At 50.5% G+C, this 16,368-nt stretch overlaps 1 protein-coding gene across 1 annotated transcript in view; it reads right to left on the bottom strand.

Moving 5' to 3' along the window:
• LOC144694699 (solute carrier family 2, facilitated glucose transporter member 5-like) overlaps positions 1-16,368 on the bottom strand; it is an 82,023-nt gene that overhangs the window by 30,194 nt on the left and 35,461 nt on the right. The window contains exons 2-3 of the mRNA XM_078565289.1: positions 15,926-16,024; positions 10,509-10,669 (exon numbers count right to left, since the gene is read on the bottom strand). Of these exons, the coding sequence (XP_078421415.1) occupies positions 10,509-10,669; positions 15,926-16,024 (260 nt within the window). The remainder of the gene's footprint in view (positions 1-10,508; positions 10,670-15,925; positions 16,025-16,368) is intronic.

The following is a 16,368-nucleotide window of genomic DNA, read 5'->3' as shown; positions in this document are numbered from 1 at the left end:
ATGAATCAGTGCTTCTCCATGTTGAACACCACTTGGAGGAAGCACTGAGGGTGGCAAGGGTGCAGAATGTACTCTGGGTGGGGGACTTCAATGTCCATCACCAAGTGTGGTTCGGTAGCACCACTACTGACTGAGCTGACCAAGTCCAAAAGGACATAGCTGCTGGACTGGGTCTGCGGCAGGTGGTGGGGGAAAAACATACTTGACCTCATCCTCACCAACCTGCCTGCCGCAGATGCATCTGTCCATGACAGTATCGGTAGGAGTGACCACCGTACAGTCATGGTGGAAACGAATTCCCGCCTTCACATTGAGGATACCCTCCATCGTGTTGTGTGGCACTACCACTGTGCTAAATGGGATAATTTTGGACAGATCCAGCAACTCAAGACTGGGCATCCATGAGGCACAGTGGGCCATCAATAGCAGCAGAATTGTACTTGACAACAATCTGTAACCTCATGACCAGGCATATCCCCCACTCTACCATTACCATCAAGCCAGGGGATCAACCCCGGTTCAATGAAGAGTGCAGGAGGGTATGCCAGGAGCAGCATCAGGCATACCTAAAAATAAGGTGTCAACCTGGTGAAGCTTTAACACAGGACTACTTGCCTGCCAAACAGCATAAGCAGCAAGTGATACACAGCGCTAAGCGATCCCACAACCAACGGATCAGATCTAAGCTCTGCAGTCCTGCCACATCCAGTCGTGAATGGTGGTGGACAGTTAAACAACTCACTGGAGGAGGAGGCTCCACAAATATCCCCAACCTCAATGATGGGGGAGCCCAGCACATCAGTGCAAAAGATAAGGCTGAAGCATTTGCTACAATCTTCTGCCAGAAGTGTCGAGTGGATGATCCATCTCGGCCCCCTCCAGAGGTCCCCAGCATCACAGATGCCAGTCTTCAGCCAATTCGATTCACTCCACGTGATATCAAGAAACGGCTGAAGGTACTGGATACTGCAATGGCTATGGGCCTTGACAATATTCTGGCAATAGTACTGAAGATTTGTGCTCCAGAACTTGCCACGCCCATACTCAGGCTGTTCTAGTACAGCTACAACATTGCATCTACCTGGCTATGTGGAAAATTGCCCAGGTGTGTGCAGTACACAAAAAGCAGGACAAATCCAACCAGGCCAATTGCCGCTCCATCAGTCTACTCTCCATCATCAGTAAAGTAATGGAAGGGGTCATCAACAGTGCTAGCAAGCGGCACTTGCTTAGCAATAACCTGCTCAATGATGCCCAGCTCCTGACCTTATTACAGCCTTGGTTCAAACATGGACAAAAGAGCTGAATTCTGGAGGTGAGGTGAGAGTGACATCAAGGCCACATTTGACCGAGTGTGGCATCAAGGAGTCCGAGCAAAACTGGAGTCAATAGGAATCAGGGGTAAAACTCTCCACTGGTTGGAGTCACACCTAGTACAAAGGAAGATGGTTGTGGTTGTTGGAGGTCAGTCATCTCAGTTCTGGGATATCACTGCAGGAGTTCCCAGGGTAGTATCCTCAGCCCAACCATCTTCAGCTGCTTCATCAATGACCTTCCTTCCATCATAAGGTCAGAAGTGGGATGTTCGCTGATGATTGCACAATGTTCAGCACCATTCGCGACTCCTCAGATACTGAAGCAGTTCATGTCCAAATGCAGCAAGACCTGGACAATATCCAGGCTTGGGCTGACAAACGACAAGTATCATTTGCACCACACAAGTGTCAGGCAATGACCATCTCCAACAAGAGAGAATCCAACCATCGCCCCTTGGTGTTTAATGGCATTACCATCACTGAATCCCCCACTATCAACAATCTGTGGGTTACCGTTGACCACAAACTGAACTGGACTAGCCATATAAATACTGTGGCTACAAGAGCAGGTCAGAGGCTAGGAATCCTGCAATGAGTAACTCACCTCCTTACTCCCCAAAGCCTGTCCACCATTTACAAGGCACAAGTCAGGAGTGTGATGAAATACTCTCCACTTGCTTGGATGAATGCAGCTCCAATAACACTCAAGAAGCTGGACACCGTCCAGGACAAAGCAGCCCACTTGATTGGCGCCACATCCACAAACATTCACCCCCTCCACCACCGACACACAGTAGCAGCAGTGTGTACCATCTACAAGATGCACTGCAGGAATTCACCAAGGTTCCTCAGACAGCACCTTCCAAATCCACAACCACAACCATCTAAAAGGACAAGGGAAGCATATATATGGGAATACCACCAACTGGAAGTTCCCCTCCAAGTCACTCATCATTATGATTTGGAAATATATTGTCTTTCCTTCACTATCGCTGGGTCCAAGTCCTAGAACTCCCTAACAGCACTGTGGGTGTACCCACACCACATGGACTGCAGAGGTTCAAGGAAGCAGCTCACCACCACCTTCTCAAGGGCAACTAGCGATGGGCAATAAATGCTGGCCCAGCTAGTGAAGCCCACATCCAGTGAATGAATTAAAAAAACTTGCCTAGACCCACTCTCTGTCTTTTCTCTCTAAACTTGCAAATTTTTTCTCTTCAGATAATTATCAAATTTTCTTTTGAAAGGAACAGGAGGAGACTATTCAGCCCCTCGAGTCTGTTCTGTTGTTCAGTCAAATCACGGATGATTTGTTGTGTATTGCATTAAGACTAACACATGCTCAGCTGCAGGCAGCCATTGAACTAACTTTATTTACACCTCCCCAACAGAGAGGGCAGCAAAGAGGGCACTATAAAAAAATGCTCATATCTTGCAATATATTACATTCCCTCCCCACTTAAAAAAATCTTATACATTAAAATATAAAATGGTACATGTGCATAATTTCCCAGAATACAATGTGACTAAGCTAACATCGACAATACCTGAAAATTAACAGGTTGCATACTTGTTTTTACTGTAATCAAAACCAAAACATGTATGACCGAGATTACCAGGGTAATTTACACGTAAAAAACTTGTTTTTCCTTAACACGAGTATGTCTTTACCAAAAATATCATTTGACAAGAAATAATGAAAAGAACAGATTTTTTTCTTCTTCCTTCCTACATACTCACAATTAACCTATCTGGCTTCTTTCCCGTTCTGTCTGGGTATCTCCTCCTATTTCCATTAGCTTGACTCTGCTCTCTCAACATCTCTGATTGTGTCAAACCCGAGCTTTGACTTTGACTACCAACTCCACTTTATGGTTGGGGCTGTGATATTGATTGATTTGCCTTAATCAAAGACCCTGGTTCACACTGCTCTACCGGTGGATTCTGTAATACCAGCAAGCTTTCAGTTTCTTTCTGACGTTCAGTTTCTTGCTGACTTTCACTTTGTGCTGTAGGAGGGATTTGAACTATAGCAGGCTTCTCATGCTCTTCCTTTGTCAGATTTCCTCTTTCAAGCAAATGATCTATGTGACACGGATGGGTTCTCTCTCCAATTTTCATTTGATATGTGAATGTACCTAGACTCTTTACAACAACTCTGGTCACATACTTCTCCTTATCACCTCGATTGTTTTTCACCATGACCTTCTGACCAAGCCTCCTCTTCACTTGATCTTGCTTTTCTCTTTGCTATTGATGTTAGGCTTAAGCAAACCAAACCTTGTCCTAGGAGTGTGTTTAAACACTAACTCATAAGGTGAGCAATGTATTGTACACCTTGGGGTTATTCCTCAAGAGAATAGAAAATTGTCCAGCCTGTGTCAAAGAGAAACATGGAAATTACTGCCTGGCTTGTCACCCAGCAAATGCTTCCACAAAGACCTCTTCGCAATCTGGACCCTTCTTTCTGCAGCACCATTCGATGTTGGGTGATATGTCAGCATTAGAGTGTGTTTGACTCCATCCTTACTCAAAAATATTTCAAACTCTTCTCATGTAAACTGTGGACCAGTATCTGACGCCAACATTCTGGCAACAGATAAATTGCAAACCAACTTCTCAAAACCTCAATAGTTTTGGCACTTGCGGCACTGGGCATAGACTCAACATTTATCCACTTGCTATTGCTGTTGACCAAAACAAGGTACTCTTTCCTTTCCACTTCAAAGAAATCAACACATGCTTACTCCCACGGTTTTCTTCTCTTTGACTATAGAATGAATGGAATATTGGTTGGGTCATTTCTCATTCTGAGACACATCACAATTTTTCACCAGTTCCTTTTTTTTCATTCGTTCATAGAATGTGGGCATCACTGGCTAGGCCAGCATTTATTGCCCTTGTTCAGAGGGCATTTAAGAGTCAACCACCTTGATGTGGGCCTGGAGTCACATGCGGGCCAGATCAGGTAAAGGCAGCAGATTTCCTTCCCTAAAGGACATTAATGAACCAGATGAGTTTTTACAACAATCAGCAATGGTTTCATGGCCATCATTAGACTTTTAAATTTACTTTTAAAAAAAAAATTCCAGATTTTTATTGAATTTAAATTCCACCACCTGAAGTGGCAGGATTTGAACCTGTGCTATCAGGGCATTACCTGAGTTTTTGGTTTACTAGGCCCACAAGTATACCACTACACCATCACTTCCCCTGTTATCCTAATCTAACTTTGGATACCAAAAATATCCTCTTGCTATTGCTTTCATAGCCACTATCTATTTGTTCACTTGTTGAAGTTCCTCACTCTTCCTCTAAACCTTTGTGGAATAATGACTCTTAAACCCCATAGGAGACAGCCTTGATCTACACTCAGTTCATTTCTGTTTTTTTTAATCCATCCATGGGATGTGGGCTTCGCTGGCTAGGCCAGCATTTATTGCCTATCCCTAGTTGCCCTTGAGAAGGTGGTGGTGAGCTGCCTTCTTGAACCACTGCAGTCCATGTGATGTAGGTACACCCACAGTGCTGTTAGGAAGGGAGTTCCAGGATTTAGGCCCAGCAACAGTGAAGGAATGGTGATATATTTCCAAGTCAGGAATGCGAATGCCTTGGAGGGGAACTTCCAGGTGGTGGTGTTCCCAGCTGTCAGCTACCCTTGTCCTTCTAGATGGTAGCGGTCGTGGGTTTGGAAGGTGCTGTCGAAGGAGGCTTGGTGAATTCCTGCAGCGCATCTTGTAGATGGTACACACTGCTGCCACTGTGCATCGGCAGTGGAGGGAGTGGATGTTTGTGGATGTGACCCCAATCAAGTGGGCTGCTTTGTCCTGGATGGTGTCAACACTTCTCGAGTGTTGTTGGAGCCGCACTCATCCAGGCAAGTGGAGAATATTCCATCACACTCCTGACTTGTGCATTGTAGATGGTGGACAGGCTTTGGAGAGTCAGGAGGTGAGTTACTTTTTGTAAACACTTGTGAAACAAACATTTCTGCAATTTAAAAAAATTCTTTCATGGGATCTGGGTATCACTGGCTAGGCCAGCATTTTTATTGCCCATCCCTAATTGCCCTTGAGAAGGTGATGGTCACCGTCTTTTTGAACCGCTGCAGTCCATGTGGTGCAGGTACACCCACAATGCTTTTAGGAAGGGAGTTCCAGGATTTTGATCCAGTGACAGTGAAGGAACGGCGATATACTTCCAAGTCAGGATGGTGAGTGACTTGGAGGGGAACTTCCAGGTGGTGGTGCTCCCTTGCATCCTCTGCCCTTGTCCTTCTAGGTGGCGGAAGTCATGAGTTTGGAAGGTGCTGTCTAAGGAGCCTTGGTGAATTGCTGCTTTCCATCTTGTAGGTGGTACACACTGCTGCCACCACGGTATATCAGTGGTGGAGGGAGTGGATGTTGAAGGTGATGGATGGGGTGCCAATCAAGCGGGCTGCTTTGTCCTGGATGGTAACAATCTTCTTAAGTGTTATTGTAGCTGCACTCATCCAGGCAAGTGCAGAGTATTCCAACACGTGTCCGACATGTGCCTTGTAGATGGTGGACAGGCTTTGGGGAGTCAGGAGCTGAGTTATTCTCTACAGAATTCCCAGCCTTTGACCTGTCTTATAGCCTCAGTATTTGGGTGGTTGGATTTCCTCTTGTTGGAGACAGTCATTGCCTGGCACCTGTGTGCATGAATGTTACTTGCCACTTGTCAGCCCAAACCTGGATATTGTCCAGGTCTTGCTGCATTTGGACATGGACTGCTTCAGTATCTGAGGTATCGCGAATGGTGCTGAACATTGTGCAATCATCAGCGAACATCCCCACTTCTGACTTTATGATGGAAGGAAGGTCATTGATGAAGCAGCTGAAGATGGTCGGGCCTAGGACGCCACCCTGAGGAACTCCTACAACGACATCCTGGGACTGAATTGATTGACCTTCAACAACCACAACCATCTTCCTTTGTGCTAGGTATGGCTCCAACCAGCGGAGAGTTTTCCCCCCAATTCCCATTGACTCTAGTTTTGCTAGGGCTCCTTGATGCCACACTTGGTCAAATGCTGCCTTGATGTCAAGGGCAGTCACTCTCGCCTCACCTCTTGAGTTCAGCTCTTTTGTTCATGTTTGGACTAAGGCTATAATGAGGTCAGGAGTCGAGTGGTCCTGGTGGAACCCAAACTGAGCATCAGTGAGCAGGTTACTTTTTTTAATATTCGTTCACAGCATGTGGGTGTCAATGACAAGGCCAGCATTTGTTTCCCATCCCTAATTGCCCTTGAACTGAGTGCCTTGCTCGGCCATTTCAGAGGGCAATTAAGAGTCAACCACATTGCTGTCGGTCTGGAGTCACATGTAGGCCAGACCAGGTAAGAAGGGCAGATTTTCTTCCCTGAAGGACATTGTGAACCAGGTGGGTTTTTACAACAATCAACAAAAGCTGCCATGGTCACCATTACTGAGACTAACTTCACATTCCAGGTTTTATTAATTGAATTTAAATTCCACCAGTTGCCCTGGGAGGATTTGAACCCATATCCCCAGAGCTTTAGCCTGGGCGCCTGGATTACTAGTCCAGTGACATTACCACTATGCCACCACCTCCCCATCTCATTGCTGAGTAAGTGCCTCTTGATAGCACTGTCATCAACCCCTTCCATCACTTTGCCAATGACCAAGAGTAGACTGATGGGGTGGTAAATAGCTGGGTTGGATTTGTCCTGTTTTTGTGTACAGGACATACCTGGGCAATTTTACACATTGTTGGGTGGATGCCAGCATTGTAGCTGTACTGGAACAGCTTGGCTAAGGGTGCACCTAGTTCTGGAGCAAAAGTCTTCAGTACTATTGCTGGAATATTGTCAGGCCCATAGCCTTTGCAGTATCCAGTGCCTTCAGCCATTTCTTGATATCACGCGGCGTGAATTTCTTATCATCATATTCTTTAGGCTAGTCATTCATGACAAGAATGAGCTCTTTATTGGGCACTGCGTCCTTGTGAATTTCTTCACTAATTTCTCTGGCAGACACTGGCATGTTTGTGTATGTAAAGTAATTCACCGGTAACTCAGTGGCTAGAAATGAATCAGTCTTCATGGGAAATCTCAAAAGAAAGTCGGCATTTGTATGATCTGCTGACTCACATTAACGGTTAATTCTATCATTTGGTCCTCTTTACACAAAAAGCATTTTGTGCTCCCTTAGCGCTTCCTCAATGACAGGCATAGTCTTACTGATCCCTGCTGTAAATAACACGACCCAGTTTAACTGTACTTTCTTAAGCCAATTTCTTCCCATCGGGGAAACTTTGTTCCCTTCTCGTGCTACCAATGGTAAGTATTAGGATGTATCATCATATTCCACAGTAACACTAACTTCACCAAACACTGGAATACTGTTATTGGAATAACTGGTCAGTTTTACACCAGTCTTGTGTAAGGGAATGTGACTTAGGGTCTTCTTGTACCCTCCTGCCGAGATAACAGACATTGCTGTGGCTGGATCAGTATTGAAAGTAAGTTATGAAACTCCAATTTTCATTTCTACCGCGGGCACTGGAATTATATCTTCATCCCTATTACTCGCATCATCCATGTGCTGTTTCTCTTGCTCTCTGACTGTGCACAACTCCTGATCAATAACACCAAGTTCTGATTCCATATCTGTCATATGCACATTCGAGGATATCCAGACTCCTGAACTAGCTTTAGATCTACCACAACATTGCATGGCTGTGACCCGGGGAGCTTAACCACGACCTGGAGAATTACTGTTTCCTCTGCTGAATGTCGTCTGGATATGACCGTCTTTTCCACTTTGATTGGAAATGGGAGCATTTAAATGGTTGGTTCCCACCATGGCCATGGAAATATCTAAATTTCTGACTCTGAGAGCATGAACTTGGCTGTCGTGGCCTGGCATCCAGTGGACCTTCCCTGCTGGCTCAGAAAAAGAACTCCCTTGTAATTTGCAACTCTCTTTCTTCCACTTGCACGGCTGTGACCTCATTGCCGGCTTCCTCCCACGTCACCTTATTACCTTTGCTTAAAAACCTGGCCTGGATTTTATTGTTCTTTAGACCCTCCTATGGATGTTTCTCTGAGGTCAATTTCTAAGTTTGCACCCCACACACACACACACACGCGCGCGCGCACACACACACACACACACACACACACACACACACACACACACACAGTGATGAGCGAGTTTCTTTAATTCGAGAATGTAATCTGCAAAAGTCTCACTTGACAACTGTTTCCTGCGATGGAATGAAATTCTCAGTGCAATCTCATTCTTAGTCATGCCATAATATATACTACGAAGGGAAGGTAAAGAATGGACTTTCAATGTACGACATTTAACACTATCTACCGTGGTTCAATGACCCTTAATCCCCTTTCGCAACAAAAATCCATCAATCTCAGTTTTGAAATTTTCAATTGACCCCTTCCCCCATATTCAATGGCTTCTCGGGGGTGGTGGGGGGACACACAGTTCCAGATTTCCATGCCCCTTTGTGTGAAGAAATGCTTCCTGATATCACCCCTGAATAGTCTGGCTCTAATTTTAAGTTTCGTCCCCCTTATTCTTGAACCCCCCCCCCACCCACCCTCACCAGAAGAAATAATTTATCTCTATCAACACTATCAAATACTTTAACCATCTTAAATACCTCAAACAGATTATCCCTCACCCTTATTCTTCTAAACTCTAACAGTTCTTGAACTGCCAAGTCTTTCTTTAATGTGAAGTACTCTGCAGTGTTTGTTTGGCGCAGGTGGCTGGGTTTCCAGTCCAGAATAAGGAAATGCACCCACCAAACTGGTCCTGAGGCTGACAGTCCAACAGATTCCACGTCTATCTCCCGGCCTGTGCTCAGTGAACCCGGTCTAACCCAAACACTGGGAAATCAGCACCCAGGGGTGGACACGGGTAATCAAGGGCCTGAATCACTATCCAATGTTACTTACTGCGATGTTTTGTGGGACAGAGAGAATGAGAAAGGGAAAAAAATGGAAGAGAGAGGGAGAATGAATAAGAATAAAAGAGAGAATGAGATGAAATGAGAGACAGAATGAGGGAGGGGGAAGAATGAAAATCAGAAAGAGAGGGAGAATGTGAAAGAATAAGAGGGAGAAAAATGGGAGAATGACAGAAAGAATGAGATAGAGAAAGAGAGAGAAAGAACAATGAGAATGAGGGAGAAAGAGTGAGAAAATGATAAAGGGAGAGAGGACAAATGACGGTGAGAGAAAGAATGAATGAATGAGTGAGACAGTTAAAGAGGGAGAGTGCAGGGTGCCCCCTGCAGTCCACCTTCCCAATGACCCTTGCTGTTCCGGTTTGCACATGCAGAACATGCACTTGGTGCTGGAGGACTGCCAGTATCCAGGGGGCTGTACCCAGCAAGAGGCAGCACCTTCAGGGGAGGGTGGAAGGAATGGGAGAGGTGTGATGGGGATTTTTGTAAAAGTACAAACCAGAGACTGAAGAGCTAGTGTTATAGAGAGGGCTGTAACACTCACTCCCCCAAACGAGGAGACACTCTAAACCAACAGTGACAGTCTCCATTTTCAAGTCTCCATCAACAACTTGGATTTATATGGAGCGGTTAACACGGGAAAACCTCCTAAGATGCTTCACAAGAATGAAAATTAACAGCAAGGCAATATTAGGTCAGCTGATCAAAAGCTTGGTCAAAGAGGCCGGTTTTAAGGAGTGTCTTAAAGGAGGAAATTGAGGGAGAGAAGCAGAGAGAAGCAGTGTAGGAAGGGAATTCCAGAGTTTAGGGCCTAGACAAATGAAAGTGTGGTCACCAATGGTGGAGTGGTTAAAATCAGGGTTACTCAAGAGGCCAGAATTGGTTGAGCGCAGATATCTCGGAGGGTTGTGAGACTGGAGGAGTTTACAGAGATAGGACATGGTGGGATTTGAAAAAGGATAAGTAAGTTAAAATCAAGACATTGTAGCCAATGTAGGTCAGCAAGCATAGGGGGCATAAGGGAATGGGAATTAGTGTGAGTTAAAACACAGGCACCAGAGTTTTGGATGAGCTCAAGTTTTGGAATATAGAATGTGAGACATGAGCCAGGGGTGCATTGGATTAGTCGAGTCTAGAGATAACACAAGCATGAATGAGGACTTCAGCAGCAGATGAGCCAAGACGGGGGCGGAGACAAGCGATGCCTTTGATACTTACTGACCGAACTTTGCCACAAGCATCCCGACGAGGACCGAGCCAAACATCCCACCAACGGCAAACACGGAGACAGTCGCGGAGTACATCAGCACCAAGTGATGGGTGGATAAGGACTGGTTGAATCGTTCCAGTATGGTGTCGTTGTAGAAATCTTTAATATACTGGGAATAAGTAATTCAGTGGTGACTTTCAAAAGAGAATTGGAGAAATACAAAGGGAAAAGAGCAGGGGAGTGGTGGGACTAATTGGACAGATCTTTCAAGGAGCTGGCATGGGCACAATGAGCTGAATGGCCTCTTTCTAAGTTGTATGATTCTATGATTTGCCCCAATCAGACAGACTCACCCAGGAATTTCTCTAGTCGACCAAAGGTCCACTCGCTTGGACTATGCTTACTGCCTCTACCTCAAGTTACGAATGTTTTTACTCCCAAAAAGCTCTAGACCAAAGACCTGGAACTCCCTTCCTAACAGCACTGTGGGTGTACCTACACCATATGGACTGCAGCGGTTCAATAAGGCAACTCCCCACCACCTTCTCAAGGGCAATTAGGGATGGGCAATAAATGCTGGCCCAGCCAACAACGCTCACATCCCATGAAATAAATAAAAAAACACCTTCATTAAACAACTTTAACAGAGTGCCTTGTTCAACCAGGCAGTCCCAAGATTCCAGTCACTCAGAGACTGACACATCTTCCTCCAGCATGTGAGCTTATCCAACACATCCCACAGTCTGATCCTCAAGGCAAAACTCACCCAGCTTGTCTCTGAAATCATTAACCAGACAACACCTCGCACATACACCCATCTTGCACACCCATCTCGCACCCACACCCACCTCGCACCCACGCACACCTCGCACCCACACACACCTCGCACACACACCCACCTCGCACACCCAACTCGCACCCACACCCACCTCGCACCCATACCCACCTCACACCCACACACACCTCACACTCACACCCACCTCACACCCACACCCACACCCACCTCACACCCACACCCACCTCGCACCCACACCCACCTCACACCCACACCCACCTCAGACCCACACCCACACCCACCTCACACCCACACCCACCTCGCACCCACACACACCTCACACCCACACCCACCTCACACCCACACCCACCTCACACCCACACCCACCTCACACCCACACCCACACCCACCTCACCCCCACACCCACCTCGCACCCACACACACCTCGCACCCACACACACCTCGCACCCACACACACCTCGCACCCACACCCACCTCGCATCCACAACCACCTCGCATCCACAACCACCTCGCACCCACACCCACCTCGCACCCACACACACCTCCCACCCACACCCACCTCGCACCCACACCCACCTCGCACCCATACCCACCTCGCACCACACCCACCTCGCACCCACACCCACCTCACACCCACACCCACCTCGCACCACACACACCTCGCACCACATACACCTCGCACCCACACACACCTCGCACCCACACACACCTCACACCCACACACACATCGCACCCACACACACCTCGCACCCACACACACCTCGCACCCACACACACCTCACACCCACACACACCTCGCACCCACACCCATCTCGCACCCACACACACCTCGCACCACACACACCTCGCACTCACACCCACCTCGCACCCACACCCACCTCGCACCCACACCCACCTCGCACCCACACCCACCTCGCACCCACATCCACCTCGCACCCACACCCACCTCACACCCACACCCACCTCGTACCACACACACCTCGCACCACACACACCTTGCACCCACACCCACCTCGCACCCACACACACCTCGCACCCACACACACCTCGTACCCACATACCTCGCACCCACCTCGCACCCACACCCACCTATACCTCACACCCACACACACCTCGCACCCACATACCACGCACACACCTCGCACCCACACACACCTCGCACCCACACCCACCTTGCACCCACCTCGCACCCACACACACCTCGCACCCACACACACATCGCACCCACACACACCTCGCACCCACACACACCTCGCACCCACAGCCACCTCACACCCACACACACCTCGCAGCCCAAACACACCTCGCACCCACACCCACCTCGCACCACACCCACCTCGCACCCACACCCACCTTGCACCCACATCCACCTCGCACCCACACCCACCTCACACCCACAGCCACCTCGCACCACACACACCTCGCACCCACACCCACCTCACACCCACACACACCTCGCACCCACACACACCTCGTACCCACATACCTCGCACCCACCTCGCACCCACACCCACCTCGCACACACACCCACCTCACACCCACACATACCTCACACCCACACACAACTCGCACCCACATACCTCGCACACACCTCGCACCCACACACACCTCGCACCCACACCCACCTTGCACCCACCTCGCACCCACACACACCTCGCACCCACACACACATCGCACCCACACACACCTCGCACCCACACACACCTCGCACCCACACACACCTCGCACCCACAGCCACCTCACACCCACACACACCTCGCACCCAAACACACCTCGCACCCAAACACACCTCGCACCCAAACACACCTCGCACCCACACCCACCTCGCACCACACCCACCTCGCACCCACACCCACCTCGCACCCACACCCACCTCGCACCCACACCCACCTCGCACCCACATCCACCTTGCACCCACACCCACCTCACACCCAAACATACCTCACACCCACACACACCTCGCACCCACATACCTCGCACACACCTCGCACCCACACCCACACCCACCTCGCACACACACACACCTCGCACCCACACACACATCGCACCCACACACACATCGCACCCACACACACATCGCACCCGCACACACCTCGCACACACACCCACCTCGCACACCCAACTCGCACCCATACCCACCTCACACCCATACCCATCTCACACCCACACACACCTCACACCCACACCCACCTCACACCCACACCCACACCCACCTCACACCCACACCCACCTCGCACCCACACCCACCTCGCACCCACACCCACCTCACACCCACACACACACCCACCTCACACCCACACCCACCTCGCACCCACACACACCTCGTACCCACATACCTCGCACCCACCTCGCACCCACATCCACCTCGCACCCACACCCACCTCACACCCACACATACCTCACACCCACACCCACCTCGCACCACACACACCTCGCACCCACACACACCTCACACCCACACACACCTCGCACCCACACACACCTCGTACCCACATACCTCGCACCCACCTCGCACCCACATCCACCTCGCACCCACACCCACCTCACACCCACACATACCTCACACCCACACACACCTCGCACCCACATACCTCGCACACACCTCGCACCCACACCCACACTCACCTCGCACCCACACACACCTCGCACCCACACACACCTCGCACCCACACACACCTCGCACCCACACACACCTTGCACCCACACACACCTCGCACCCACAGCCACCTCACACCCACAGCCACCTCACACTCACACACACCTCGCACCCAAACACACCTCGCACCCACACCCACCTCACACCACACCCACCTCGCACCCACACCCACCTCGCACCCACACCCACCTCGCACCCACACCCACCTCGCACGCACACACACCTCGCACCCAAACACACCTCGCACCCACACACACCTCGCACCCACCTCGCACCCATGCACACCTCGTACCCACACCCACCTCGCACCCACACCCACCTCGCACCACACCCACCTCGCACCCAAACACACCTCGCACCCACACCCACCTCGCACCACACCCACCTCGCACCCACACCCACCTCGCACCCACACCCACCTCGCACCCACACCCACCTCGCACCCACACCCACCTTGCACCCACACCCACCTCGCACCCACACATACCTCGCACCCACACCCACCTTGCACCCACACCCACCTCGCACCCACACCCACCTTGCACCCACACCCACCTCGCACCCATGCACACCTCGCACCCACACCCACCTCGCACCCACAACCACCTTGCACCCACACCCACCACGCACCCACACATACCTCGCACCCACACCCACCTTGCACCCACACCCACCTCGCACCCACACATACCTCGCACCCACACACACCTCGCACCCACACCCACCTCGCACACACACCCACTTCGCACCCACACACACCTCGCACCCACACCCACCTCGCACACACACCCACCTCGCACCCACACCCACCTCGCACCCACACACACCTTGCACCCACACACACCTCGCACCCACACACACCTCGCACCCACACCCACCTCGCACCCACACACACCTCGCACCCACACCCACACACCTACCTCGCACCCACACACACCTAGCACCCACACACACTTCACACCCACACCCACACACACACACCTACCTCACTCCCACACACACCTCGCACCCACACACACCTCACACCCACACCCACACACACACCTACCTCGCACCCACACACACCTCGCTCCCACACACACCTCGCACCCACACACACCTCACACCCACACCCACACACCTACCTCGCTCCCACACACACCTCGCACCCACACACACCTCACACCCACACCCACACACACACACCTACCTCGCACCCACACACACCTCGCACCCACACACACCTCGCACCCACACACACCTCACACCCACACACACACACCTACCTCGCTCCCACACACACCTCACACCCACACCCACACATACACACCTACCTCGCACCCACACACACCTCGCAGCCACACACACCTCACACCCACACCCACACACACACACACCTACCTCGCTCCCACACACACCTCGCACCCACACACACCTCACACCCACACCCACACACACACACCTACCTCGCTCCCACACACACCTCGCACCCACACACACCTCGCTCCCACACACACCTCGCACCCACACACACCTCACACCCACACCCACACACACACACCTACCTCGCACACACACACACCTCACACCCACACCCACACACACACACCTACCTCGCACACACACACACCTCGCACACACACCCACACACACACACCTACCTCGCACCCACACACACCTCGCACCCACACACGCCTCACACCTACACCCACACACACACACCTACCTCGCACACACACACACCTCACACCCACACCCACACACACACACCTACCTCGCACACACACACACCTCGCACACACACCCACACACACACACCTACCTCGCACACACACCCACCTCGCACCCACACATACCTTGCACCCACACTCCCCTTCACACCCACACTCGCCTTGCTCCCATTCCCACAGTCACTCCCATTCCTACTTTCATGCTTCCCCTTTTCTCTCTGCTGCGACAGGGCACTGGATTCCTGCTCAGTGATGTTCTCTTACCTCTGCCGGTGAGTTCACCACTGCCAGGTTATAGCCATAAGCCATGGAGGAACCAAAGGAAGTGAGGATGGCGACTGCCAGGAGAGGCCATGTGAGGTTCTGTGTGAGGACAGAAATCAATAGTCATAAAGTTCAAACCAAGCGACTCTGATGCTGATGTTCTTGAGAAATTCAGAGAATTCTGAAGACACACAGCAGAGAGTCAGCAATAAAAATGAGATGTTTCGATTCTGACTGCAGTTCCCACAATTCAGTTCCATGTTAATGGCAAAGAATCATTAACCCATCCTGCCGGAGTCGCTGTCTATTTCCACAATATTCTGCAACATCTGCACCATACATGTTAACTTTAGCGTCAGCTCACCAAGAGGCTGGAGCACAAAATCCAGGCTGACACTGACACTACAGTACTGAGGGAGTGCCGCACTGTCAGAGGGTCAGTA

Source organism: Cetorhinus maximus, chromosome 20, assembly GCF_964194155.1.
Source record: "Cetorhinus maximus chromosome 20, sCetMax3.hap1.1, whole genome shotgun sequence".
NCBI lineage: Eukaryota > Metazoa > Chordata > Chondrichthyes > Lamniformes > Cetorhinidae > Cetorhinus > Cetorhinus maximus.
The sequence above is the reverse complement of the archived record's forward strand: the minus strand, read 5'-3'. Positions and strand labels throughout refer to the sequence as shown.